The 13,093-nt window shown below is 34.3% G+C and overlaps 1 protein-coding gene across 1 annotated transcript in view; it reads right to left on the bottom strand.

Annotated features, from left to right (window-relative positions):
- Nucleotides 1–721: 721 nt before the first annotated feature.
- LOC121407226 overlaps nt 722–13,093 on the bottom strand; it is a 51,603-nt gene continuing 39,231 nt past the window's right edge. Inside the window, exons 40-45 of the mRNA XM_041598193.1 lie at nt 5,256–5,353; nt 4,742–5,008; nt 4,039–4,152; nt 3,419–3,581; nt 2,951–3,026; nt 722–2,103 (exon numbers count right to left, since the gene is read on the bottom strand). Of these exons, the coding sequence (XP_041454127.1) occupies nt 1,916–2,103; nt 2,951–3,026; nt 3,419–3,581; nt 4,039–4,152; nt 4,742–5,008; nt 5,256–5,353 (906 nt within the window). The 3' untranslated portion in view covers nt 722–1,915. The remainder of the gene's footprint in view (nt 2,104–2,950; nt 3,027–3,418; nt 3,582–4,038; nt 4,153–4,741; nt 5,009–5,255; nt 5,354–13,093) is intronic.

The following is a 13,093-nucleotide window of genomic DNA, read 5'->3' as shown; positions in this document are numbered from 1 at the left end:
TTGTGGAGTTATGTGTCATTAGATTTGTGACGGACGGACGATGGACGGACGACATTTGGATCCCTAAGTCTCGCCTTCACCTCTGGTGGGCGAGACAAAAATGAAATACATATTAGACCAACTGGTTATGAGATGAAATGGTGATTAGATGAAGTGATTATCAGGCCAAATGGTTGTTGGACGAAAGGATGGACGGAATGGCATGAGATCAAATGAAAGTGACCATGTGGTGAGTGGATGAGTTGGCAATAGACGAATTTGCAATTTACCATTTTGAAGGGGCTCATAATTCATCCATACAACTATGATTAAAATGAGTTATTCCATCTTGAGATCAACATAACACTCTGGAATACCTACATAAACTGCATTCCTTCTGTTAAGTGACCAAATTGAAAAAAATTACCCCATTAATAAAATTAAATTATATCCCACATTTTGGATAGTATGTTGAATGCATGATCATGTACTGTACATCTATTTTTTAACCAGATGAAGACATCTTTAGTACCTGCAGTGGCTCTAATTCTATTGCTCTTTTCTCCTTAGATTAAAAAAACCTTGATAAGGAATATAAAGTGCAAAAACTGAAAGAGATGATGTAAAGAAAGTGATTATTTCAACCCAAATAATCACTTTCAAAACTACAGATTTTCAAAATTTGTAGTATGCTTTTCCCGGTGTTGTATGCCATTAAAATCTGTGAAAATCTGTGGTTGAAATCTTTGAGGGTTGAAGTTTTTTCCTCATTGATTGAGCCTGACTGGTATGAGATTGAGATGTATTGGGAAATAACAATATCTTTCAATTTCATTAAGGTTATCTTTAACACAGCAATACTTCATAGAGCAATTTTATCATAGTTCATGGTTCATCCATCTATGGGAGAAGTCGAAGAAATATTCTCAAATTACTCTGCAGAAAGTAGCAAGAAAAAAATGCATCTGATTGTATTAGAAATATTGCATTTCTTTTCCTCATGTATTTTTTGTTTGACAAAATGGAAGTTGTTAGCTCTCTCCAACAGGCAATACCCTAGATGGATTCTTGACTGCACTCAGTCAAACTATATGCTTCTGCCATTGGCAGATCTGAACTGTATTGCATATTTTTTTATTTGTGCAACCATCAGTTATCTAATCACACAGATTAAATTATAAAATAAAGAAGCCATTCACCAAAACTCAAGACCATTGTCATTCCTACATGTATATGCTTGCATTCATTAACAAGTTTGAGGTTAATTCTTCAAATAGTTCTTGAATTATCATGGAAATTATATATTTCAGGATGCATGACCTATGTGACCTTTGACCTATGTTCCCTAAACTAATCTAATCATGTCATTCGAATAGACATTTTGAAGTTGATACTTCAAATGGTTAATGAGCTATCACATGTACAAGGCGTTTTGAGGTATATAATGATCTTGGTATCCAGGAATCTTAGACTTAGTGACCTGCAAAGCTTATCTAATCACCATCATATCAATATGCAAACACGAACCAAGTTTGAAGTTGATACTGCATGACAAATGGTTCTTGGGTTATCAAATAACCGTACATTGTAAGGTACATAATAACCTCTGTGACCTAGAGCCTTTGACCTCCATACCCCCAAAACTACTAGGGTCATTGTTTCTCACACAGGCATACATGATTTATCACAAACACACTGCGTTTTAATCCTGCCTAGCTTTGTATTCAACAAGGGGAGTCTCTGGCCACTGAATGCGTATGAAATGCACAACTTGTGTTGTGATGTTGTTTGATGTAATTGGTCTTGTATCGGAGTCGGGATGTGATGGTTGAGACATGATTTTCAAGAATAGTGGCATGTTTTTAGAATGATACATACGTGTCATTGTGTGCAACTGATCATGTTTTCTTTGTTGCCACACCAGACAAGCACTACCTCAACTACTCTGACCAATGTCTGTATCACTCCTTGATGACAGTGTTGGTACATCTTCAAAAGCTTTGTCAAACTCGTCTCCCGAGAAGTCCGACAGATCTTCATCCTCCTCCTTTTCTGACCCACTATGATACTCAATTGATTGTTCCTCCCCCGGCTCCAGTAGTTTGTATGAGGTCTTCTTGGAAGCTATAAAATAAAATTAAAATTTCATTTGAGACTCTTATGAAGCCGCTTGGAGAGCAATTTGACACTATTGTCTTAAGATGATACACAGTACAGGGATTCAAATGGAGTCTACTCAATCATCACTGCCCGGGTGGGGGGGGGGGGCACTCTCGTATTATAGCAGTGTGGCCCATAAGTCCCCCATTTCACGTTTTGCCAGCCATTCCCAATTACAATTGTTTTTCCCCCTTTGTCATTTACTAACATTCTCCTCCATCCCTAAAGCATGCAGTTGAAATCTCTCATTCTCTGGTCTTACCCCTCATTTTGTCAACCCCTAAACATAAAGATTTGGTTTAAAGGAATCCTTTCCCCATGCAAGCACCTTCCTTACTTCACTCCATTCTGAACAAAAATGCACACAAAACATTATTTCCCCAACCAAGGTGCAAGTGGCAGTGCTATTCCATCGACGTGGTTTGGTAGTTCCTAAGATTCTCAATTTTATTTCATAAGACAGGTCCTAAGACCCTCATTTCAGACATCTGTTTTCAAGACCCCCTTTTCATGTTAAATTCTAGTTCCAAAGCAACCCAATTAGAAAAGGCCATCCAATTCTTAAGCCCCATATTCTATAACGAACTGTAGTTCATGAGGGTACAATTTCAGATTTTGGGGCCACACATCCCTACCCTTTCCAAATTGGAGTACCCCCAATCCAATTCAATTAGGCAAAATGTAAAGACTCAATTATATTTCACAGTTTGATTAAATTCAAAGTGTTATAATTCTTTGGTTATTATCTGCTTCAAGTTGATTTGTAGTTGGTGTGGGCTTGGCCTTCAAATGAGTTCATTGATACACTTACTATGAGGTATTCTCTTTGAGTTCTCAGCATCCTCATCATCCTGCCATCTCTCAAAGTCTACGCTAATGTATGGTATCTGGGAGAAAAAAAGATAGAATAACAAACATTTTCAGTCTCATGAGCACAAAATGTTGTAGATAATGAAGTATGGATTTATACGTGTAGTCCTATCAATTTCTTGAATTGTTGTGTCGTCATCTTAACCTTTTTTGTTCTTACACAATTCTTTATTTCTAATCAATGATTCTCATTTAAAGTTCTGTCAATGATTTTAGATAGAAATGATCAAGCTTTGAAAGATGTACTTTGAAGTGCATACCATTTAGAAAAATAACTATCATCAATGTCATTGTCATGATCACATGAACATCATGATTATCATGATCATGATCATCATGATCATGATCATCATGATCATGATCATCATCATCACCATCATCATCATCATCACCATCAACAGCAACTAACCTTTGTTTTTGTTTGTGTGAGTCTAGTCCATTTGATACCGATGCTTTCTTTGTAAAGTGTGATAAGGAATTCTCTTCCAGCTGATACCATGGTGTAGTTAGTACTGTCTACTCGGCTAAATAGATCAAACTCAAACTCATACTCTGTATGTTCTACAATTGCACTGAATAAGAAAATTAGAAGGAAAAAAAACAATCAAAATAATTGCTAAGTAAAAATAAAAACCGTTCAAGGGGTCAACTGTCTGAATCACATTGAAAAACAGTTCATCATTCAGCATGCATTGAGCAGAAAAATCTGAATGTGTTGCGGTCTCCTACTAAGTGATCACTAGCTGAGAACAAACACAGGCGCTGTCACTCATTCATTGAGAACCTTGCTGCTTTACATGGTCTGGCCTACAGGTTTCATGACATTAACTATACCCTTAAGATTAAAATTTTCATTCAATCCCCATGAATTCATGCAAAAATATTCTTGTTACAATATATACCTGTGTAGTCAATGGGTACCTTATAGCCAAATATTCCTTCAATGCAACACTGTATCAAGTGGCATATAAATGGTGCACATTATTATCATCATCATGTTTATTTTATTTACAAAATAACATCTTTTACCTGAATGAAATACTGCTTGTTGTGACGCTGACATTAGGATGTTTGATGTCTTGAACTTGGATGCTAAGAAGGACTGAGTTTGCATGCTGAGACCATAATATCTTTGGGTGACATCTAACAAAAAACAAAATGAAAATATACTGACATATCAACAATGTAAATCAAGTTATGTTCATATAATCATATGCAATATAGGAATGATCCAAACAGAGTGTATATATTATAAAGATATCCTGCACGGTTGAAGAAAGGTCAGTGAATAATTGTTAAAAAGTAGTGACACAAAAATACTGGTATTGAAGTTTTAAAGCATTTAGACATATAAAGCAGATTTGCAGGGTTTAACCTATTACCTACATTCAATGAATAAAAAGAAACTTTCAGCTAACTATACTCTCGAATGTGCACATTATAAAGTAACACACATAGTACAGAAATATCACATCCTGGCAATATTTCCCATGTTGTGTCAAAGCTTGCAATGTTTGCTAACAACACACATCTTTCATTTTTTATATCAAATTATTTCATACAATTGGCAGTATATTAACCTGGGTGAATTCACATACAGCTTGTAATCGATAACACATGAAAAGCGTTAATGACAAATAAGGTATCAGCCAATCGGATGGTACCATTCGATCATAACATTGTAATATTGTTATCATCAGAGTTTTGTGAAACAGAAATGTGAACAACTTACTTTACGATCTCCACTTCATCATCTTCTAGAGAAGGCATGTCATCAAAGTCATCCTCCTCCTCATCCCCACCATTGAATGGAAGAGTCTTATTACTGCCATTTGATTGGGGCATTGGATGGGTTTTAGGGACAGTCAATTCTGACTGGGGGAGAGATGCCTTGATGTGTGTATAAGATGCTTCATTAATTTCATACTGGTCAATCATGTCAATTAGAGGGAAACATTCATCTTTGGTTTGTGTTGAGAGATACTGAGACATGAGGCACCTACAAATAAAAAATAAAAACAATTAGAACAGAAAGAAATAAATTTAAAACTTGGAGAATGTCAGTGATTCTTGATAACACTTCAAAGACAGAATTAACATTTATCTATGTATCTCTTAAACTGCTCCAAAGTAATGGAAAAATTTATCAGCACACATATACAATGCAAACTTCTTTGATATTGGCAATTCAAAGATCAAATAAGGATTCAAATAACTTGCTGTACAAAATGTTATTTAATACTTACCCTTCCAGGCATGGGACCATATCTTCTTTAATCATCATCTGTACAGCTTCAAAATCTTCACCCAGAGTCCTTAATAACAAGGCAGTCTCCTGTACAACCTTAATATATGCATACAAAGTATAATGTCAAAATGAATAATAATGTAATATTTTTCAGGTCTTGGCGTGTTAATGGGGTGCGCTTTGTTAATGATAATTTAGGAACTGATGGAAAATTTCTCTCTTATTTTTTATTTTCAACACAAATACAATGTACACGTAAATTTTCTTCAATATTATGGCCTATGTAACGCCATTCGATATAGTTTCAATAAACATGTAATACCAAAAGCTATGGAACCTATTATTCCAGAAGCACTGCTTTTGATAATCAAACTTAAAAAAGGTTTTGCTCACATTTACAATATTTTTTTGAAGTATAAGTTGAAAGATTGCAAAAGTCTCATCAAATGGAAACAAACGTCTGACATTGACAACACTATATGGAGGTTTTACTTTCAAATACCCTTTTATTCAACTGCAGATGTCAACATGAGGTGGTTTCAGTTAAAAATAGTGAATAGAATTATTTATATGAAAGATGCTTTGTTACTATTTAAATTATTTACAGATAGCTTATGTACTTTTTGTAATAATAATGAAGAAACTATTATGCATATTTTTTGTTCTTGTGCTCACACAAACGAAATATGGTCTAAACTCAAAATTTGGTTTTCTCGTAACAATTTGCACATCAAAATTTTAAACCAGAATAAATTATTTGTTTTTTACGGAACAATAATGGTGCTCTTAAAGGGGAAGTTCACCCTGAAGAAAACTTTGTTGTAAAAATAGCAGAAAAAATAGTAAAAAATATTGGTGAAGGTTTGAGGAAAATCTGTTAAAGAGTAAGAAAGTTATTAGAGTTCAAAGTTTTGGATTTGTGACATCATAAACGAGCACCTGCCCCATGTGTTATGTAATATAAAATGCATGAACTTCAAATTTCCTATGGTTCCTGATGACTTAATTTTGTTTTCTATTCATGATCGGATGTGGAATGACTTGTCTATTGATATACGAAAGGTACAGTGAAAACCATTTTTAATTTTCTGAGAAAATGACATTTCATTGATTTTTTACCATTCGCTATGTAGGAATGCTGCTCGCATATGACGTCACAGATCAAATAATTGAAATTCTAATAACTTTTTGATTAATCGATGAATTTTTCTCAAACCTTCGGCAATATTTTTTATCATTTTTTCAGCTTTTTTTACAATAAACTTTTTATCAGGGTGAACTTCCCTTTAATTGTATTTTTATAATTGTAAGAAAAGAAATTTTTGCAGCAAAATGCAAGCACTGTCTTCCAGTTTTCGATCATATTTTGATTTGATTTTATTTTATTTCTGCACTCAGCATAAATATGCAACATAACATCTAGGTGATACAATTAAGTTTTACAAAACAATTTAAGCAATAGTCATAGCAAAGGAATGAAAAATTAATATTAAAAAGTAGCAATATTCAATGAAAAGAAAATAACAGTTTAAACGAATGCAGGAGACCGCCATCGTGAGCGGTTAAGCTTGAAAATGATGGCGGCCTCGTAAAATGGTACATAAATTTCTTTCTTCATTGTTCAAGTGGGTGCAATGCAGGTACAGGTGCAGTAAAGGGCAGTTGAAAAATTAACTTGAAGAGGGGATGCATATGATTCAATGGTTTTTCTCTTAAAAGTGGCTTTAAATGAGTATATTGTTGAACATGACTTAACGTTGTTTGGAAAGTTGTTTCAAATATCGGGACCATAATGTCGAATTGATTTATGAGTTAATAACTTAGGGTTGGTGAGATGAAGGTTTCCTGATGTGCGGGTTGGGTAGGAATGAACAGACCTGTTAAACCTAAACATATTATTAAAGGACGGAGGAAGTTGATTATTAAAGTATTTGAACATAAAGATAGCTACTTGAATCGTATTGATATCAAAGATTTTTAAGGTTTTAAGTATATGAAACAATGGGTCAGAATGAGCCAAGTAATTTGACCCTGTGCACATACGGATTGCTCTTTTTTGTAGTTTAAAGATGGAGTTTAGTTTAAAAGAACCACAATTCGCCCAGACGATATTACAATATGTTATATAAGGGAGGACTAATGAATTGTATAATAAGAAGTTTTGTCAGGAATAGTGAATTTTAACTTTGAAATTATTCCATAACTTTTGGAAACGGACATTGTAACATGGTGTATGTAACAGGGAGCATTTTTCCCTTAGAAATCTGTTACAATGAGGAATAAATAAATGAGGGAGACTGGAAATAAGCTTTGAATTAATTTGGAAGCATAAAGAGTACAAGAATGTACTAGAAGCCCACCATTCACAGTTTAATAATATATGGTAATGGATCTCTTTTCTGACAAAACGATTAAAATATTTGAGTAGTGAAAGAATGAGATGATATCTAATTAGGGCTTTTTCTATATTGTATGAAGAGATTAAGCAGTTGGGCCAAAAGAATGGGCGTAAACGGCATAGTGATTGATTGGAAAAGTGGCGGGAAAAAACACTATAGTGAATTCAAAATACAAGACCAACACATTATTATGGATCCATCATGTGGCTGAAAAGACGAGACCAAAACTAGTATACATTCTTGTGTATTAAGCATAATCAACACAATCAGGAATGAATTACGTAAAGACATTGTGTTCCCCCCTCCCTCTCTCTCTTCCCTATTGTTCTTTTTACAAAAAGATTTAAAGGCTTTTTCGATCAATGACCATCCATAAGTAAAATACAATAAGAGGGTGTTTTATGAACAAAACAGCCGGATATCTACGTTGAAGTATGCATTCTTATACACGTGCATGTACAAAAACTATAGATAGTATTTTGCATACAGGTTGTTGCTGCTTTATAAAAAAAAAATATTTTGTACGTCATGACTTGCCGCTGTGGAGAGAGAAAGAGGTGGTAATACTGATTGGTGCAGAGCAGGAGCGATTGGTTCACTCAAGCTATCCATCGACCAATAAAATTCATAAGCAATGTTAAAGGCGGGAAATGACCAGTGGTGCATAAAATCTACGCCCTGTTTGGCGAAACCTGTGGATGTGGGCAACCGAATGAAGAGAATACAATAAGCTGTATAATTGCTTTCTTACTTGACAAGTTGTTTAAATTATTTTGAAAAAGTTAAAGAATGAAATCGTATTATAAGTTAGGACTCTGCCTAATTGAATAAAGTTAAGCCGTTGCCAAACAAAGGGTATTGCCTTTTGGAATGAATCATAAAATTGGCGGGAAGACAAATCTCTATAGAAGTAATTTAAATACATGTCGAGGGCGAGATTAAATAAAATGGTTACTTCATGTACCTAAAGAGAACGTCACTGACATCAATATACACTCTATAATCATGATAGTGTGAGAGGGTGCATGGACCCCCCCCCCCCCCCCTCTCTCTGTCTTTCCTTTTACAATTGTCTCAAAAAATGATTGTTAAACAACAATTGCATTAATCAATTCATGTCTGTTGATAAAAGATAAAGGGATACTGATTTTTTTTCTTCTTCTTCCTTTTTGTATAAAACTGACCTATATAGTGTAGAGGCATGTCTAGTCGACGCTTACAGAAAAGGTGTAATGCAGTTGATTGCAGAAATGCAGATTATTGCTTCTTTACAAAATAATGTATTAATTACGTAATGAGATGTCATTAAATAGGCTCTGAGAGAGAGAGAGGGGGGGGGGGGGGGTGGTGCATAGGCCAAGGCAGCTTATTATAGTCAGTGCATAAAGTTCTCTCATGCTCATTAATGAACGTGAAAGGCGGGAAATGACAATCGGTGCAGAAAAGCCACGCCTTATTTGGTGAAACCTGTGGTATGCAAATTAAATGCAACAATGCATGTACAATAAGCCAGACCTTTACAGTGAAACAATAATTATGTCAATTCAGTAGTAATCTTTCTTGACGAACCATTTGAAATATTTGAGAAGTATAAGGTGAACACATAAAAAGCCTAATAAATAATCTTTTAACAAAATGTTTAAATATTTTGAAAAGTCAAAAAATGAAATTGTATCGGAATTTAGGACTCTACTTAACCCGTTCGCGACGGCATAGTAGAATAGGTTCTAACACCCCAAACGAGATTAATCAGCCGACCATGTCAAGTTCGAACAGTTCCATTGTTCCGTGCGTGCGAGCTGGATCGTTGATTACAAAAGCGTGTGTGCGATCCACGATGAGTGAATTGATCGATCGATAGTTTTCGCGCATGCGTAGTTCATTTCCTGTTTTGGCTGCACGGAGTTCAGAGCTCACCTGTCGCTCAAGAACTATAATTATGTCCGCACAAAGTGACTTCTTTGAGAATGTATTGTTTGTGATGTGGGTTTTGAAGTTCTTCTTGGACTTCTTCTTTTTTGATATTACTATTATCATAATATTATCATTCTCCCTTCCTTTCTTCTTCCTTTTCTTCTTTTGCGATCTTATTATTATCAAAATTATTATTCTCATTTCTTTTCTTCTCATATTCTTCTTTTTCGATATTCTTCTTATCTTATCATCCTCATTTCCTTTCTTCTTCTGTTCGATCTGTGTCTCATCTTTTTGTTCTTATACTTCCTATTTATAGACCCCCCCCTTCTCCCTTGATATAGTCTTGCTTTGTTTCCTCTTGCAAATGAAATCCTCCTTTTTTCCTTTTTCTTTTTTATAATGCTCCCTTTTCCTTTTCTCCTCCTTCTTCTTCACTGATAATTGTGCAATCCTACACCTCCTCCATCTCCTAAGTTTTCTTTTTCTATTTCCCTTCTATTTATTCTTGTTATGATTTTGCTTGTGCTTCTTCCTTTTCTTTTTTTTTTCTTCGTCGTCTTATCTTCTCTTACCTATTCTCAATTCTTTTACTCCTGTCATCCTATTTTGCTTTATTTTGTTCTCTCTCTGCTTTTCTCTTCTTGCAAAATGAAAAAATGAAGAATATGATATTTCTTTTTAAAAGTATGTCCGCCAAAACATAAATCTTCAAAATATCTTTATATGCATACAAGTAATATTTTCTGAACAAGAAATCATAATCTTCTCGATAGGGAGCAGTTCTTACCAATCCAAAAGTTTGCAAGGTGGTATACGACAATTATTTTGAAGATTATTTATCATTTATCATCCAAGTATTTAAGTTAGCCCACCCCATCCCGCATGATCACCATTATCTTCTCCTTTCATCTATTTTTTCTGTTTCGTCTGCTTTTTTTATTTTATCTTTTTCTTTGTCTTATCATTATTATATTCATAATCTTGATCATTGTTGTTATTATTGTCAAAATCATTATTATTATTTTTATTATCCGATTGTTATATTTTCTTTTATTATTTGTTATTATCATTGTTAGTGTTGATAGTAATGTTTATAATTGTTATAATTGATATTATGTAAACATTTGAATATTTACATGTAAAGAATAAAAGAATTTAGTTTCATTCGATTGAAAAATATTATTGCTATTGTCATGTTTGTTTGGCGCAGCCCGAAAGAAGAATCAGTTTCGCTGAATGCCATCCCCTCTACCCTCTCTAATCCCCTTACCTCTAGTCAACCTCTACTCTCCTCTATTTTCCCTTTACTTTTTCCCTTCTTTTCAATCAGTAGCTTACGCAGGGGGGTAGGGTTCTATTTCATACGAGGCGCTTTTAATCGAAAAAAAATGTACTACAACACTGCGCAGACAAGTGGGTTATGTTCTCCCTCTCTTCTTCATTTCGTGTTCCGTGCCCCCGGCCCTCTCTCTATTTTTTCCCTTCTCAGTATTATCTCGTCATCACAGAAATATGTCCAAACCCGGCCCTCCAAGCCCAACCCATAATAAAAATAAAACCTATTTTAGGATAGGTGCCCGGCATATTCGGCACATAATCAATTTCAAATGATGTCTAGATTTTACGTCGTCTAGAAATGTTCAACAAAAAACTCCAAATTATTTCCTTAATTCAAAATCCAAAGGAGACGTTGCCATGTATTTGTGTAAAAAAATGAATATTATGTATCACATGATTCTAGTAATTATATTTGTATTATAAACAAGACATTCTGCCTTTCTTTCATTATCCAAGAATATACAATAAGTCCCTGCAATCCGTTTTATTTATTGTGGACTTACTCAATTCTCAGTTTATTTCACTAGTTTAGAACGTGTGTGGTTATTTTCTTGACATTTATGTGCAAAGGATTTAATGATCAACAAATGATTAGTAATGCATGGAAAAATGCAAGAAAGAATAACATAAGTATATGTTGGACAATTTAAAATGAAAAAAAAATGAGTGTGACCAGAAAGACATTTTCGGTTTTGCTGGTAATCTATTTGTTAGAGATCGGCGGTGAACCAAGGAATTCTCGGTGGAGGGGACTATAAATGCGCTACTTTTTCTTTACTTTTTTTCTGACAAGCAAAGGGGGGAGGAAATAGAGGTCAGCAATGAAATCGCAACCCAAGTTACACCATTACTATTTTATACCCCTTTTTTCTAATTCTAGTGCATATGAATTATATTCCATCGTCTAACCCCCACCCCCCTATTTGATTCGCCACACTCACTGTCAAATTTTCGGACAATATGATTTGATTACATTTTAGGAACTTTCCTTTTGGAAATTATTATTTCCTGCGTTCAGTTTGTTTTAATATACAATTTCGTCAAGATGGAAAAGGACTCTGAAAATGATAACCTGCATTGCCAAAGTAAAATTCTAAAATGTCGTAAGTGTATATAATTTCTCACCCGGTACATTCACCTTTACAGAATTTCGATGTATTAAAATAATTCTTATGTTGTATTTCTCCCCTTCCTTTTTCTATGTAGCCAACAATCCATAAGAGCTCCGATGAAAATACAAATATAACGAGTTAATTAGAGAACTGTAAGAGGAAGAGCGTGCTTAAAAAGAGATACATAGAAAGGCCATTCTCGCCTGCCTAAATATCATATTCCAGCTCATATTGACTGATACATATTATCTCTAATTAATTAATTAATTTATTTATTTATTGTCTTTATTAATTAATTCATGTACTGATTGCTTTATCTCATATCTTTATCCAACTTGAGCATCTGTTATGGTCTATGGAGTACGGCTAAAAATAAAACAAATAACCGAATGGACGTATATGGAATCACAATATGCTTTATGCCGTTTTTCTCGCACCCTTCTAACAAGCAATTAAAAAAAATAAAACGAGCCGCATGATGATAATGATTAATAATTCATATAATATCCACTAAACATTGTGATGAAGGCGCTCTACTTATTTATTACCCGGCTTACATCAATTTGGTTCCGTGAAAAGCATTATAGGCCTGTTTGCAGACATAAACATAGATATTTTATTTTAATATATTCTGCTTTTCATTCCCTCTATCTTCTCGAATAATATATCCATGGAATGCATATTTACTCCATGCTCTGGATTCCTATCGCATCACATTTTTTATATGCAGGTCAAACCAAACCACGATAACATGCATCAGAATAAAATCAATCGGGGAAACCTTAGATTTTTCGAATATTCATATAATGAGATTATATGGATAAAACATGCTTCATATACTTTGTACATCGTAAATAACACATATTAGTCTTCATTAGCATGATTATGCCTATGTCACGGTGTTTATCACTCTTTGGTGTTAAACCAAACTGACAAAGGGTGAATTCATCCGTACATCCTTCCCTTTCAAGTCACTCGTTTACATTGTTAGTAAGTGGCAACTTTATTGATCTTCGCTGGATGCCCTTTTGTTATTTTCAAAGGAAAGGGGGCCATATGCCTCCATCAAT

This window comes from Lytechinus variegatus, chromosome 2 (genome assembly GCF_018143015.1).
Source record: "Lytechinus variegatus isolate NC3 chromosome 2, Lvar_3.0, whole genome shotgun sequence".
In the NCBI taxonomy this organism is placed as follows: Eukaryota; Metazoa; Echinodermata; class Echinoidea; order Temnopleuroida; family Toxopneustidae; genus Lytechinus; species Lytechinus variegatus.
This window is presented reverse-complemented; position numbering and strand designations above follow the sequence as displayed.